We start from the raw sequence: 16,844 nt of genomic DNA on the forward strand, positions 1-16,844 counted from the left end.
CACTGCTGCCCCATCTGTAGGGTGGAGGTGAGCCTTCCCACTCTATCTTTTTTGCTCCAGGGGGGATATTGCATTTCACCACACAGCACTGGAGTGAAGCCCCCTTTGTGAATATCCAGCACAGAATTCCACCTATTCATTCTTACACTGTCTTTGCTAACAGTCCTTATCAGGGCAGCCTCAGCCACACTTTTGCAAGACAAAACAGCTCGGCCTCCCTCTGTCCTTTCAGTCACCTCCCAAGGAGCCACTGGGCACTCAAATTCATGCCAGGATGGGAGGGACAGCAGCTTCCCCTCCTTAGTCCCAGGAAAGCAGCTCAAACAAGCTGAACCCCAGTGAGCAGCAGCTCTTCCTGGGCAAGCACTCCTTCCCTGGCACATTTTCCCATGCGAGAGAAGCACAAGGGCCTTAAAATAAATCTGTCTTTTTAAAAGACAATTTTAAAAATTAAAGTTTGAGATCAAAGGCTGGGATTCTCACATTTTGCCAAGATAGACATATCCATTCACGACATTTTTGGTGTAACAAAATACTTGCTAATGAAGAGAATCATAATCTTATTATTAGCCCGAACTACCACAGTATGTCATTCAAGAGCGGGTTGGAGTATGTCCTAATTTAGGAAGTGGCACAGTGGGTTTTGCATTTGATTTAATGAGCTGTGATTGTGTTTATTTTCAGCAGCAACTATGCCCATTAAATTTTGGTTGAAGGTCTGATTGTTAACGACAGTAATCAACGGAAAAAATGAATTTAGGTTGAAGGGGAGGAAAATGGGAACTATATGTCTCTGGGATTCAGTCCCCAAGCAAGCAAACACAAGGTGGTCAGGAGAGCCTAAGCTTTCTCTGCTTTTGCAGCGCCTGATGATGGGTTTTCAACTACTGGTTAACTCAGTTAAGGGGATTCAGACATGGAAAAACAAAGATTTTTGCTGTTATGGAATGGGGTGCAAAGGAGAGTCAGGTGCAGGCAATCAACAGTGGGGGCCAGATTTTCCTTTTGTGGGATGGTGGGACAAGGTCATCAGCTGGCTTCCACTATCAAGATCCCAAAAATTCTAAGATGGGGGGGACATGTCAGTTGTGTGTAACAACTGAACAACCTGCCAGATGAGCAAAATGGAGAAGAAAGGGGAAGAGAAATATAAATAGAGACACATACTTTGAAAAAAAAAAATATTACTGCAGCAGAGCTGGTTGGTGTAGGCCCTGCTCTGGAGTGAGATGAGGCCCCATGTGGCAGGGTCTCCCTGGACAATCCCCTCCCACTGCTGCCTGTCTGAGTAACTGGAGCTGGCCCACTGAGCAAGAAGGGCAAGGCAGGGCAGGACGGGGCACAACTCAGACCCACCCCCACATCACACTCCTATTGCAGCTGGTGTCTGAGTCTCGGTTTCCAGCCTTACGAAGGATGCTGTCCTTTGTGTTTGACACCATCAGCCCCAAAGGGGTCCAGCACAATTTATTTTCCAGCATCAAAGCATGCACACACAGACACATGCATGTGCATGTATGTTCAAGCAGGACATCCAAAAGGGGCATGAAGGAAACACAAACATGGACAGACACATGGATAGACACACATAGCCCTTAAAAGCTTGCCATGTACAATGGTCGTGCCCAGCCTGGACACGGGGCTCAGCCGGAGGCTGCTGGCTTGTCCCAGTCACCAAGGTGTTTTGCGGAGCAGTCACTGACCAGCAGCTTGTAATCTCCAGCACCTTTAAATTCCTGTGGCAAGTGTAAAAAATCAGTTAACACGTTGTTCTATTTTTTTTTTTTTTTTTATGACGGCCGTCTGTCTGACGGGGCACCCCTCTTCTCCGCCACGGCATGCGGGGGTGCATGTCCCCTACACCCCCGACCCCTGCTCGGAAGCTGGAGACGACACCCAGGGGCCGGTTGGAGGGGAAGGCGATGGGGCAGGCGGGCACAGCCCCAGGGAGCCCCGCCGGCTGCTGGGCAGCTCAAGGGGCTCATTGTGCCCGGGGCTGGGCGGTGCTGCCCTCCCCGCGGGCCGGGGCCGGGGCTGGGAGCGGGGCGGGCCGGGGCGGTGCAGCCCCGCCGGGGCCGGGGCCGCGGCCGAGCCCGGGCAGGTCTCCCTCCCGCGGCTGCCATGGCAGAGGGCTCCGAGAAGGTGCCGATCGCCCGAGTGGGGCCCGATGATGTGGAGCTGTGCCTGCCCCCCGTGAGGGCTGCCGGCAGGCACCGGGCGGGACAGGGTGGGTTCGGGACAAAGCGTGTGGGCATGAGTTGGGATGGAACGGGACCGAGCGAGTCGGGACGGGATGGTTTGGGACGGTACGGAACGGGTGGGGTCGGGACAGGTCGCGATGTAACGGGACGGATCGGGACAAAACGGGTCAGGTGGGATCGGGTCCGGCCGGGGGTCCCGGGGCGGGAGTCCCTGACCACTCCCACCCGCAGGCGTACGCGGCGGCCGCGCCCCCCGGGCCGGGGCCCTCCTGCTGCTGGCCGGGGCCATCGCCGCCTTCTACTTCTGGAAAGCCACGGAGCGGCAGGTGAGCGTGGCAGGCCGGGCCCCGGGGCGCGTCCGCGCCCGCGGCCGGATGGGCGGGGAGCTCTCACACTTACGGAGAGGCACGGGCTGGAAGTGCTTCTTGCGAGGTCTATAAAGAGGTCTTTAAGCAGACCTGTAGGTTTTTTTCCTTTCAGAAATCCCAAACACCTAAAAACCCAAACCCATATTTGCTGTCTTTGGTGGCTGTGTGGATGGAGCTTCCTGGAAGTACATTTATTAGCAAATACAAAACACATCTTTGGGAGCACAGACTCTACATTGATCTCTGCTCACAAATCCTCAGTGAACTCAAACCCCAACAAGTCCCCGGGGATTCACATCCTGGGCAAACTCCAGCTCTCAGGACAAAAAAAAAGCCATTGAAATGTGTAAATTCTTTTTTCATAGCATCTGCATTCTATGTCCAGATTCTACCTGGACCCTCAAGTATGTAATGATATAATTAACTCATTAACAGGCAGCGTTCGATGTGGCGCTTTGTATAACTGTGCATACACTTAGGTGTATGCAAAGAATGAAACCGAGAACCTGGTGATCTGTTGGGGAAGATGAAATAGGAAAGCCCTATAAATATGATTGCCTGGTAAAAGATTTAGAAAATACAGATATTGAGATGAGAACAAGATTTGAGATACCAAACCTTAATTACTGAGCAACTAGAAAACAATAGTTAGCCAGATTGAAAGCAACCCCCCCTTCTGATTAAACAATGCCCTTTACCTACAGATAGATCCAAAGGTCAAATGGAATGTTCTGTCTCACCCTCCAATGTATGGTTCATCCCACACCTGTAACCCTCCCCTGAAGTATCAGATATCTGTAACCCCATTGGCCCAAGTCCTGTTCCAGCCCACCTTGAAGCCCCCTGATAAGGTGTGGCCCAGGGACCGAACGCTCTCTTGGACCTTCCTCTTGGGACACTCACCTGGAACCCTCTCTCCCTCTCTCCCTCTGGGTCTGCCATGAGTTGCGTCTAGCAACTCCAAGCAGGACCCTTCACCCTTTATAATAAACCACATCTTCTAAGATCTGACTTCAGAGACCCCTCATCTCCATCCATCCAAACCGTCCTGGAACCCAGCATTCCCCGCAGTGATCAGTTAAAGACCCAAACTTCAGACCATTAGAACATGTTTACAGATTAACTTTCTGTTTACACAGAATTTGCGTAAACAGAAAGAAACGTATTTGAAACATGATGGTACACACATGAATGTAACGTTCTCCATAAATTAAATTAGTACCTTTGAATTTACTTTGGAAGAAGTTTTGTACTGCCTCTGGCCACACGCCAGCCCTCATCAAGGAGAGCCTTGTTCCAGGAGCCAGAGCAAAGGTGGCCCTGTGAGATACACCCCTACACGTAAGGATAATTCAGATAATCAGAAAGAAAATTACAAGGTTTTACTGCAAAAAGACAGGACACATCGCTGACCTCTTAAGACATGCTGCAAGAACCATGTGCTTCTCCAGGCTTTTGAAAAGGGAGAGGAATGCACATGGTGACATAAGCAGGGGACAGTGCTTTCAGGTCTGAGCAGGTAGGTGAATTTGTGGAGTACAGGACAATGCTTCCCTTTTTTAATGCTCCTGTCATCTAAATTCAGCCTTACAAAATATGTCACATTCATAGTTTCAATTAAGGTTCAAAGTTGCTCTCTAGGTGAAGATACTGGGAAAGCTGAGAGTTACTTTTCCAAGTTGCCTTCAAACTCAGAAAGCTGCACTTGAATCGCAAATGTTTAGGAAGCAACTGCAAAAATTATATCCAGAGTCATTCAATTAAAAAAAAAAAAAAAACTAATGCAATTTTTAAATTCTTGGGTTTATTTCATATCTTTAAATTCTTCTCTAACTGACAGGGGTCTCAAAATCTCAACTGTAGCTCAGCCTCTATCAGGGGGAGACCACATATACTGGTCAGGTGTTATGGCTGACACATTCAGCAGGAGTCCTACAAAGCAGAAATATGGGAGTGGCTGTGTATAACTGAGGAACCATAAATCTTTAGCACCTTAGACTTCCCTGAGTGAAGGTGAAAGAAGAAGAAATTCGTCTTTAGCTGCCAGTCTAAATTTTTCATTAAAATGCTGTAAAGGCTTTTTTAAGACCCAAAATAAACTGCTTATGCAGCACTTTTAGCAGAGCTGCACAGGAGAATCACAAAAACCCTCCACAGATTGTGGTCCTCCAGCAAATACAAACCACACTGTAGCTCTCCTCATTGAAAATAGGATAAGGGCAAATACGCTGACAAGGAAAATACGAGCCTATACAATTTCACATCCAATTTAAACAAAGTTCGCATCCATTACAAGCTGGGAAATGTGTTCATATTCAAGAGGAACCTGTTTTTCTGTGCCTCAGCAGAACATCCTAAGAGAAAAATAGGGGTTGGCCTTCTTCAGAGTAGGACATTCATGCCTGCTGTCCTTTGGGAATCATGCCAGCATAACAAGCATTTCCTAAAATGTCCTAGAAGAAGGTTTTTAGGTCAGAGTGAACATGGGTGTGGACTCACCCCACATTGTTTTTGAAGTAGAACTATAAGCACCCCCTGGAAGGGGAATCTCAGGTCTCTAGTCCTACCTGATGCTCAGAGCAGGGACAGCTGTGGGGTCAGAGATGGTTGCTCAAGGCTTTATCCAGCCAGGCTGTGAAAACTTCCAAGGATGGAGATCGAACAACCTCTCAGGGCTGGCTGCCCTACTGCCAGCCTGCCCCAATGCTGAAGGAGCGCAGTATTGGTTGTTGGAGGGTTATCAAATGCCTGCAGCAGCAAAATTTAGGAGCAAAGTAGGGATATGAGAGTCAGATTGACCCATTGCCTGGTGTAGAAGGAAGGCAATAAGTAATTACTGGCATGTGCTACCACTCTTTTATTGATTCCAGGTGTACAACGTTCACTATACTATTGTCGGAACCCAAGGTGTCCCTCAGACACTCTTGGATGTTCCGGGTCCAGGGCAGAAGCCTCTGAGACCCTGGCAGGCAGCCAGGAACCCCTGTGGTCTTGAGTTTGACCCATGGAACAATTTACCAACCTTGCAGGAAGAACAAGAAATCACAAAAGTTTAGATATTATAATAGAAGTAGTCACAAAGTGAAAGGTAGGATTTTTGAGTGCTGTACAGGGGGGTTTTAGGCCTTGTACAGAGGGGTCTGAGTTTTGTACATGGGGGTCAGAGGTTCTAAGATGGAGGGATTTGGGCGTGCCCTGTCCTCCTTCTTTCTTCTTCCTATTCCCCATGTTCTTGGTGGTGTTGGCACTCACAGATTGGTTTAGAGTAGAAAGTCACTGTTCAACATAGGTAATAGGCATTGGGGAAAAACTATAAACATCTAATACGTAATGTGTGATATAAAAGATGGCACCAGCCCCTCGAGAGAGGAAGAGAGACAGGGACAGAGACGGAGACAGAGAAGAAGACGAAGAGAGACGCAGAGAGAGACGCAGAGGGAGAAGGAGTCAGGGACAATGTCAGGGAGTCTGTGTGCCTTGAGATAACATGCAATAAACTGCCTTGAGACCACACGACTGAAGACTATTGAGTCTTTCTTTGAAGGCACGGGTTGGAGGAGAGACTTTACCACCACCCGGAGTCACCCCAATCTGGGGGAAGGCTCTGGCATACTATGAGCATTAATGGAAAAGTACAAGATGGATCAATGGAAATAGATGCTGGAAAAAACTTAGAGACATTCAAAACAGGAAGCAGGAGTGAAGAGGCTGTTGAAGTCCATGATTTTCAGATCGTAAGTAGTGCCACTCTTGTCCTTCATGTAACACACTCCAGCACTGGACTCTTAGGGACACCTTGTTCTGCTCTGACTTCTCTGCCCCGGTCAGTCTCAGGTTCCAGCCTCCAACCATCCACACAAGCATTTTTGCTCTCCTGGCTTGCTTTCACAAGGAGACAGGCAGTTTCCTCCAAAACAAAAATCTAAGTGCTTTTTGGAGATCAGCTGTGCCAGGCACCACTCCAGGAAGTGGTGTGGATTAGGCTGCATTAGGTTTGACTCCATGTAAATACGTTGCATTTTCAAACCACTGAGCAGAACTGTGACATGTGACCTTGGGGTCTTACTAGAAAAACATTCTGTCAGGCTGTGACGCAACCATCACATGATTTCAAGTGGTTTGAACTGGCAGAAACACCTCTCCCAAACATCCCTGTTTGAGGAGCATAGGCTCAATACAGTAAGCCAAGAAGAGACCACTCTACAGTGCTTGACTTGGGGAGCTTCCTCTGCCCTGAGGTCAAGGATGGGAGCTGCTTTCCACAGCTTGGCCTGGGTTCATCCCCATGGCAGAGGATGGAGGCATTTAGCACAGTTTATGTATACATGCACCAAATGCCAGGTGCTGGGCCACTTAAGCTGACAGCAAACACACTTGGGCACTCCAGCTCTGTGGCTGCTCAGCACAGAGCCTGGACTAACAGATGACAAACCTCAGCAGAGCTCAGCAGCTTGGATAGAGTAGGTCCCTGAGCTGCCCTGAGCTACTAAGGCACATCTATGTGATGCTGCAGAAACCCATCTACAGGGCCTGCAGTTAAATGTTCTCAGGGGCAAAACACTCAACTTCAGAGTTCAGCTCTCTGTAAGTCAAAGCAGCACCTAAAACAAAGATGCTGCTGCTAGGAAGCATCTCTGCTGCTGGAGCAGCCACGTTTCCCTTGCTGGATCTAGAAAGGCAAGGAAAACCAGCTCCTTGGCTTTTCAGCAAGAACAAACGCTGGACCTCAACTTTCCCAACAGTTGTGGTTCTGCCTTTATGCAACTCTCATTAGCATCACCATAGCATCATTAGCAGCTGAGTAAGAGCATCCACAGCAAACTCTTCTCATTTGCCTTTGACATTTCACACCTGTACAAAAGCACCAGTCCACTGGAGAGATGCTGAATTCATGTTTCCTCCACGTGTGTTGCTGGTGAGATACTGCCTGTCACCATCAGGTTATGAATCAGCTCCTAACACCAGCCAGCTCAAGGGACCTCCCAGGGATGGTGCCTGCTTGTAATTACAGAGGGCCAGGGACAACCTCAGCAAAGGGATGATGCCACTTGGGTTTTCAGCCAAGAATGCACACAAAGGAGAAAGCAACTGACGAGACGTGCTTCCAACAGACTGGTATTTACATTAGCAGTTTTGGATTGACTGGCACTGCTGGAATGACTGAATGGTCAGAGAAGGCTTGGATTTGGCAATATTAGGGTATTCCTAGAGCACCTGGTACACCATAGAGCTTTACATTCTAATGCACCCATCCTTGCATAGCCATCTCATCTCTCACTGCTTTTTGTAGTCATTTTGTTGTGAAGGGGGTGTATCCAGCTACACAGGACCTGCAGACACACAGGACATGGCTTAGGTGCCCCTCTACCATCCATCTCATGCTGCACTAGATCACAATGTGCTGAGTTGGAAGGGACCCACAAGGATCATCGAGTCCAACTCCTGGCACAGCACCATCCCGAAGTGTCACACCATGTGCCTGATAGCATTGTCCAAAAGCTTCTTGATATCTGTCAGGATTGGTGCTGTGACCACCTCCCTGGGGAGCCGTTCCAGTGTTCAACCACCCTCTTGAGTGAAGAACCTTTTCCTGATATCCAACCTGAACCTCCCCTGACACACAACCTCAGGCCGTTCCCTTGGGCCCTGTCACTGTCACCAGAGAGAAGAGATCAGTGCCTGCCCCTCCTCTTCCCCTCACAAGGAAGCTCTAACTGCAACAAGGTCTCCCCTCAGTCTCCTCCAGACTGAACAGACCAAGTGACCTCAGCTGCTCCTCATACGGCTTCCCCTCAAGGCCTTTCACCATGTCCTGTGCCCTCCCTTGGATACTCCCTAACAGTTTAATGTCTTTCATTGTGGCAGCCAAAACTGCACGTGAAGGCATCCATGATACCCCTTCAAGGCAGATGAGAGGGGTCATGCTGACACCCACACCCCTTTTTCTCCTGGCAGCTAGAGGCCAGGCAGAAAACCAGCACAACTTAAAGGGCACTAGGTAATTATATTTAGGTGATTGACTGGAGCTTGTGCAACCACATGAAAAACACAAAAGTTTTGCCATTTACAATGAGGTATCTAAATGTATAATGTAGAAGAGAGCTCTTTCATGGATACCCAAAACCTACAGTAGAAACATAGAAACTACAGACAATGGCAAAATGTTGATGCCCAAAGTTCTGGCACAGGGCTGGAAGGTACATCCCAGGACTTACAGGAGACTTGCTCCTTCTCTTGCTTAAAACTAGACATCTATGGTTTATGCAACTGCATTTCATCCTAGTAGGCCAGATGAAGTCCCACACACAGATTTCTGCACCAAACTGCCTGTCACAAACTTCCCTTTGCTGTCACAGTCACTTATTTGTACAAACTGAACTAAACTGCCCCCACATTTTTGTAAAACTGTGTCACAAGGGTGACACAGCTAGCACAATTTCAAGACTGCCTATGTTAGGTGCCAAGTTACAGTTCAAATCATGTCAACTAATTCCTTAACAGAGGTACTCCAAGTAGTCTACAGCCTGCATGGAAGCACTTACATAAAACACCCCCCCACTTTCAGAAATGAAGCAAAAACTTCCACACCAATTTGACCAAAATTGTGAAGTTAAAATGATGAAGGGAAGAGTGTTTTATTGCTTCTGGTTCTAAATAAGATTAACCTTCAGACTGAAAATTCAGTAGCAATTTTAGCAGAGCTGAGGCACTTTCTTGGAGGTGGTGAGGAGCAAGAGGGCTGTGCACAACCTCTTGCCTTCTGCTTTTGTAGGGCATAACTGGGATCCGTTTTGCTGAAGGAGAGAAGTGTTACATCAAAGCTCAGCCAAAAGCTCACATCCCTGAAATTGACACTATGGCTAAAGCAAGCCTCTCATCTGAGCTGGTAAAGGGTAGTTTGTTGGTTTTTTTAACTAATCTTTGTATAGAGAGAGCCTAAACAGAGGTACTTAAATACAAATAAATATGGCATTTGAAAGGCACTGTGGCTCATGGTAGGGTTGTTGAATGTAGGGTAGGATAGCAGAGGATTCATTGACTGGTTGCAAGGAGTCCCTGAAAGGTAAGGAAAACAAGATTGGTATCAGACACGTCACTGTGTCCAGGGACATTGTGAGAGGCTGCAGATTAGTGACTGGGGAAGCCACAGACTGATTTCTGCCAGATCCACAGGAGACCTCTGTGACGAGCACCAGGCTGTGCACAAGGCTGGAAGGGAGAGTATAGAAGAAGCAGCTGCTTTAGTCAATGCAAAGGAGGACTGTGGTAGATCCCAGGAGATTTCTATCAATGTTCTTGACCAGAAGCATGAACTCCATCATTCTAGTCAGTAAAAGGGAATTGTGGAAAACATGGCAAAAATTAAAATACCTCAGAAGAAATAATTTATTTTAAAAAATGTGACTTTGCCTTCATAGCATAAAACTTAATTTTACATGTTAACTAGAATTTGCATCACAACCAGCACAGAAGCTGCAGTTCTCACCCAGATACCACTAAACCTCACATTTGCCCAAAAAGCTTTATGTGCTCAAAGCCTGAGTTTCCCCAAGCTCAGACCCCCAAACTTATTGCCCACACAGGAGTGGCTCCAGTGACTTGAGTCCAGCTGAGCCTGGATGCTGCTGGGGGCTCGGTCACTGGCAGGAGAGCACAGGAGATCCACAGCCCCTTTCCCTGGGCTTGCTCTGCTCCTGGAAGAATAAAATCAATATACAATTAGTGGGGAATTAAGTCTGTTAAGGCTGCACCCCCCTGCATTGGTGCCGTGACTGCTGAACATCTGCTTTAAAATTAAGGGGAAAAAGATCTCTCCTAATAGAGTCAGAAAGGCTGACAAATGTTACAAAGCCTCCTGAAGCTGGTAGGATTTTCCCCATGATGGGAAGGAGAACTTGCAGGAGAAATTCCAGAGAGAGAGCTCCATCTTTCCTGCCTTGCCTTATTTTAAAGGCAGCTGGCCTTGACTTAATTAGCACTATTGCTTGAAGTCAAAGTTTGAATTTTTCAAAGTTTGTCTTTTTGTAAAAACAAAGTCACAGACCTGAAGACATTGTCCTAAATAATCAAAAAGTTATTTCTAATTCTACCTGGTGACAGTAAAACTATTTCCTTGTCCTGTTTTTTGTGCATCTTCTCCAAAGATGCATCACCTATGTCACTGTTGCAATGAATCACATGCACCAAGCAGCTTAGTGCTACCACTAAGACATTAACTTTTCCCTGTCACTCGATTTCCCAGGCCAGATGTACTACAGGAATGGCAAAGTAGTATTTATTTTTCTAGGCCAAGTCATCTCTCTGATATGGAAGTATTTAGGAGAAAGTATGCATGTGCTCTTTTCGTACAATGGGCATCATAGCACCACTACCTACAAAAATTGTTCAGTAAAATGAGTTTTATAGATACCCAAGTTCTGGCTGCTGACAAGTCAGGATCATTTCAAACAGAAACAAAGAATATTTTTATTTCTGAAAATTAGAGTCAGATATTTCTGATGTTGATAAAAGCTTAAGTGGGATAATATAAATAAAGAGCAGTAGACAGATTGGATAGCAAACTTAAATGACTTGAGACCTACAAAATAAATCAATAAACACTAAAGAAACAACTACTCAAGGGAATAAATTGATCTAGTCAGTTCTATAACAAGTCTTGATGACTTTTATGAAAGCATTTTAGAATTTTAACTTTGAAATCATGCTAGTTTTCATGATTCAAAAGGTAGTTTTCTTTTAATATTTCATCATTGCTATAAAATACTTACACATTTTATGTAAAATAATACTTTGAACTAACAACTTTAAAGAATCAATCACTGGCATTTTCCTACATTACTTTGAAGATATGAACCAAAAACCTTCAGGGTACACTTCAAAAAGGCAGGCTCCTTTAACTTGCACTTCAAGCTTTTGGTCAATTGAATTGCTTTTACCAAACAAGAGATTTAATCAGACCGATCACATTGACTTAAAACTGGAACCTGGAGCAGTTCTCAAGCTATAATCCTCTCTAAAACTTTTGAACAAGATTCCACCCCTCACCCCCCATACACACACTGTAAATATAATTATATATTGGGAGTATGTCAAATGAGAACAGGGCATAAGAAAAGATTAGGGACTTGGGTTTTGCTGGTATTTCATTGCTGCTTTGCTGAAGGTGGTAGAACTTTGGTTTCTACCACCTGAAACTCTGGTGCTTTGGGCTCAAAGACGTCTGACACCCAGCCCTCATGCATAGGGCAGAAGCCTTCCACGAGTAAGATGGGTGAAATCACAGCCCCAGCAAAGCTGACAGTGGCTTTGCCCTTCATTTCAGTGGAGGCAGCCTTTCCCCAGGCTTTCGCTCAGCAGGATTCCTTCACTTTCATGACGTAGAAGGATGCTCAGTATTAGTTGCAGCAGATAATTATACAGTTTGGTGCTCAAGAATTAACAGTGAATAGGCACATGACTGCTCACTGAGCAGCAAAGGATTTGTGCTCTTCTGTTTGCAGGAAGATGAAATCATGCCTGTGAGATTTGACAAAAACTCCCTTATCTGGGTGGCTGCAGATGAGCCTATCAAGCATAACAGCTTCCTAAGCCCCAAAATTTTAGAGCTTTGCAGGGATCTTCCAATTTTCTGGCTGCGACCAACATATCCCAAAGGTAACATTTATTTTATTTGTATGTTATCCCTCCCTTCATCTAAATGCCTTCCTTTCATCAGGTTTGCTACTGAACCTAGCACATCTGGGAAACCAGACTCCTTTCCTCCCTTGCCTGTGCCTTCCTGGGCTTGTGCCAAGATTGTGGGTTTGGAGTTTATCCCCTAGATATTTTCCATCCTTGTATTTACTCAGACAATTTGCATAGCCCAAGTGGGTGACATGCTAGGAGATGAAACAGTTCCAGAGAGGTCAGCCTCCTTCTAGAGAAGGACAAGACAACAGCTTACACTAGCCCCCTCAATGTGTAGGCAGCTGACACCAGGTAGCAGGAATACTGGCCAGGAATTTGGGACCATAGCCTGTCCTGTTTTCTACCCTGCTTCCCCAGAGGAATTCAGTGGAGTGGAAGGAAGATGCTTTAAGCCAGCCAGCTGGTGGATGGTGTGGATATTCTCAGCTCAGTCAGAGAGAAAGAGAAAGGTTTTCTAACCAGGCAAGAGCCTGGGAAACAGTTGAGAAAGAATGTAAATAATTCTCTAATCTATCTTGTTATTCACATTGTTTATAGATATGCTCTGCCACTGTGCATCATTCACTGCACACCAATGGTATGACATGTTTTTACTCTAAGACAAATGAAATTAGTCTTCTCGATGTTCTCTATATATAGAGTGGTATATTTGAAATAAATCAGAGCTCATTTTCTTTGCCTTCTGATCTGAAGTTCTCTGTTCCCGTCCTGCTCGACAGCGACAGATGAGACCCTGGGGCAGTCCCAACTCTGAACTTGGGGCCCATAGGAAAGCTTAGCAAAGGTGTTCAGGAGTCACCATGATGGCGACTCCTCCAGGTAACTTCCAGGCTTAGCAGGAGAGAAGGCTCAAAAATATTTATCCCTCCTTGGTCCAGTTAGTATCAGAACACTTGGGTGGGACAACATGTGTGAAAAAAACAATGACCACATTTTAGAGCACCTGTGGAACCAAGCTACCAGTATTTTCCACTTCCCTTCATGATCTTGCATATCCCACTGGGCAACAAAAGGTAAGTATCAAAACTGTCCAGAACCAGATATCCTTGAGAGCAGGGCACCATCCCGTCATGAAAGCATTTTTAAAAATAAGTGAGATGTGTACAGCTGGTCTTGCTAGTGCTGTAAACTGCTGCTGGGTTAGTATCAGTGACTACAGGCAGGGTCAAAAAGCCCCCAGCAAATCTCCTCACGCACATTTTGCCTCAAGGAGAGAGGAGGGAGAGGGGAAAAGCAATCACACTGCTTTGGACTGGCATTGGCTGCAGACACAACATAGGAAGGCAAGCAGCTCCCATGGCAATGCACTTCAAGTTTGCCAAAGCACAGTTTTGGCTTTCTCTCTGCCCTCCATCCTCTATTTTTTTAGTATTTAAAGAAATCGCTGAAATATTAGGTAACTACAATGACACACCCAAGGTAAGATTGTCACTTGGTCATAATTTCTTCAGATAACCAAAGGAGAGAAATTAAGAGCAACAAGCACCAATCAGAACCAAACTTTGATGAGGAAGACTTGGAAGCTGCTTCTGAAGAAGTAAACCCCAGATCATGCACTGTGCAGCTGACTCAAGAGCTTGGCCACCAGACTAATGAAACCAGGCCAATGGGACAAGAAACTGATCAAACATTTAATCCAGACAACCCATACAACGTAAGTGTTTGCACTGTAATCTTCCTTCAGAGCCTGGGACTGTGTTGGACAGGTAACACTGGTAATATGGGACTGTCTTTTTTTAATCTGCACAGTCTTTGCTTGTTCAGCTTTTCTAGGAAATAATAGACTGGTAAAACACCTAAGAAGCTCAAAAATGTCTTCCCTCCCTCCTCTTCTCCCAGTTTTGGATTTCAGTCTGAAACAAGCACAAGTGCTTGAGGTCACAAGGTTAAGGCAAGTTGATGCCAAGTTGCTTGTTGAGATTTCCACATCCATATGGAAACAGCACTGAAGATCTGACAAGGGTAGCACCTTGTAGAAACAAACCAAAGCTGGTGTTGATCAGACAGCTGAGACCCATCATTTACTATGTGAAGAGAGTCCAGTAGCTAGAAACTGCTACAGGGGAACACAGCAGAAGTGTCGGGGTGCAAAGAGATAAAGGTTCAGCCAAATAAATTTCTTTCTCAGCCTCTTCTCTATGAGGGTAAGCAATCCTAGACTAGCAATAACCTGACAGAGAAGAATCTGTTATGAGACATCAGCAGTGGGTGGAGAATGACTGTCATAAAACTTGTTCTCACCCTTCAAGAAGCAGCAGCCCCCAGAAAGAGCAGAGGAGCCACCCTGCTGTGTCCCAGCACCTCTGCCACACTGCAGGAATGCTGACTGTGCAGGAGGCACCTTCCAGTCTGCTGCACCAGCGCCAGACAATTTATACCCACAATTTGGTGCGGCAGGAGTAAGTCATTTTAATACAACACTGTCACAAGATAAATGCCTCCTGCTTTGGAAGTAAGTCCCAGCTTTGACTTGACATTTATGCAACAGCAGGAGATCATTATACTGTGACAGCATTCTGCCAAGTTGACATCCCTTAATTAAACTTAAATTAATCACTCCAAATAAAGTGGATCTAAATCGACTCTCTCACGAGGTCAGTAAAACAGCAGTGGCACTGGAATGTAGCTTCTCCTCACAGCCACTAACGTGACCATCTCTATGAGGTCTGAGCTGCCCTGCCTCTGGAGGCACAACAACTGCTAGAGGTCTGCTCTTCCTGCCAGGGTGCAGCCGGGTCAAATGGAGAATGGCCAGACAGATGCAGCCATCAGACTTCCCTCAGCCTGCAGGGCGGGGTTCACCTTCACCAACAGCTACTGCATGGTGCCTATCACCAGGCTTTCTTAGAGACCGAGTCATTGGACTGACAAGCATCATTAATTATGCTCCAGGCCTTTCCTGAAGGATGAAATGAATCTTCCCCTAGAGCTATTTACTCACTGTAAGCGGAGCCTGGACAATGAGCTCAGGTGGTGTTCATGGTGCAGGTATCTGAATTCAAGGATGATGAATCCTGACCAAGAAAACATATTCCCTGCTCTCAGGACTGGGAAGGAGTTGCTGGGGTCCCTAAAAACACCCAGCTGTCACTGTCACTAGGGTCCTGCACAAGCCCAGACAAGGGGTGGCACCTTTCTGTGTCACTTTTTTTTTGTTGTGCTGCTACTTTTCGAAAATGAATGACAAATGCTCAGGTAAAAAGCTGACTGGTACTTCAGCATTTGTGCATTACTGCTGCTTTTCTTGAAGTAACACCAATGGGCAAAGAACAATCCAAGTTACCAAAAGCAGAATATCTGGTTACCTTTTTTTCCCCATAAATGAGGAAAGGAATTTCGAAGGGTAAAGGCTTTTAGGTATTTTGTGCATGCTTTGCTCCATTTAACTCCTTACTGTCAGCTACAGAACAGGCACAATTCTCACTGTCCACAATGCACCTAAGTGTGGCAGGGTGGGAGGGAAGGAACCAGACTCAGAGATGAGAGCCAAATCCTCAGAAAACTGCAGGGGACCAGAGGAATAGTTTCCTAAAAGTGCTGTAAAAAAGTATTAAATTACAGAATCTAAAACTAATCATAAAAATCACATCATATATTTCAGGAATTCTCACCTACATGAAAGATTCAGGTAGCTATCTTGAAATCTTTTCCATCACTAATATTTAAAGTTTGGGAGGAGCTTACTGTTATTGGAGCTTTTGCAAGGACTGTAGAATAAAAACAATGAAGTTAGAGCTGCCTGTTGTTCTTTCCATTTTACAACAGTGATTGCACCAATTCTACACTTCTGCCAAAGAGAGCAAGTCAAAAGAAAAAATAATAAAGCAAGATGCATGGGACACTTAGTGGGAGTTTTGTCAATTTCCACAGCTCAAGACTGCAGGTTTTACCCTTGTGGGGTTAACGGGAACATGGATGTATTCTGCTATTCAATGAGAATGAGAGCACTGGGATGAGATTTAGTATTTTTCATTCCAGCAGCTGGAAGGTGAAGGGATGGCTTTTGACCCCATGCTGGATCACCTGGGAGTGTGCTGCATTGAGTGCCGGCGAAGTTACACCCAGTGCCAGCAGATCTGCGAGCCCCTCATGGGCTACCACCTGTGGCCTTACAACTACCAGGCCTGCCGCACCGCCTGCTGGATCATCATGCCCTGCAGCTGGTGGGTTGCTCGTATCATGGGCGTTATGTGAGAAAATCCCTTGACCAAAACAAACTAAACTGGAGCCTTGACAAAATAAGCAGGAATACAATGAATTGGTAAAAGACTAAAGCAGCGGTACCGATCCTGCCTTACAAAATCAGAGCTTGTTTTTCTGCACCAAAAGCAAGGTCAGATATTTGAACTGCAAATTAAAATCTCAAGTTAATATTCTATTAGCTTTACAAGAGGCAAGGGTATATTAGCACTTGCTGAATTAAAAAACTGAGACATCCCAAAAAAAGACAATATTACACTTTGCTTACAATTGGTTTAGCAGTCCAGAAGCTTGCCCATATATCTAAATAAAGCCTTTCAAAACAAACCTCTCTCTTTCCAAGCTATATGTGAAAATTTACACCCAATTAAGCAACTAGCTCAACTTG

The 16,844-nt window shown here is 45.8% G+C and overlaps 1 protein-coding gene across 1 annotated transcript; it reads left to right on the plus strand.

Annotated features, from left to right (window-relative positions):
- The first annotated feature begins 2,121 nt into the window (after positions 1–2,121).
- Positions 2,122–16,450, plus strand: CNMD (chondromodulin). Its single transcript, XM_053970997.1, is given in 9 exon segments — positions 2,122–2,193; positions 2,433–2,463; positions 2,466–2,527; positions 5,440–5,455; positions 6,179–6,303; positions 9,342–9,455; positions 12,070–12,223; positions 13,708–13,910; positions 16,235–16,450. Coding segments are annotated over 9 exon segments (993 nt in total).
- Positions 16,451–16,844: the final 394 nt, after the last annotated feature.

Source organism: Vidua macroura, chromosome 2, assembly GCF_024509145.1.
Source record: "Vidua macroura isolate BioBank_ID:100142 chromosome 2, ASM2450914v1, whole genome shotgun sequence".
Lineage (NCBI taxonomy): Eukaryota > Metazoa > Chordata > Aves > Passeriformes > Viduidae > Vidua > Vidua macroura.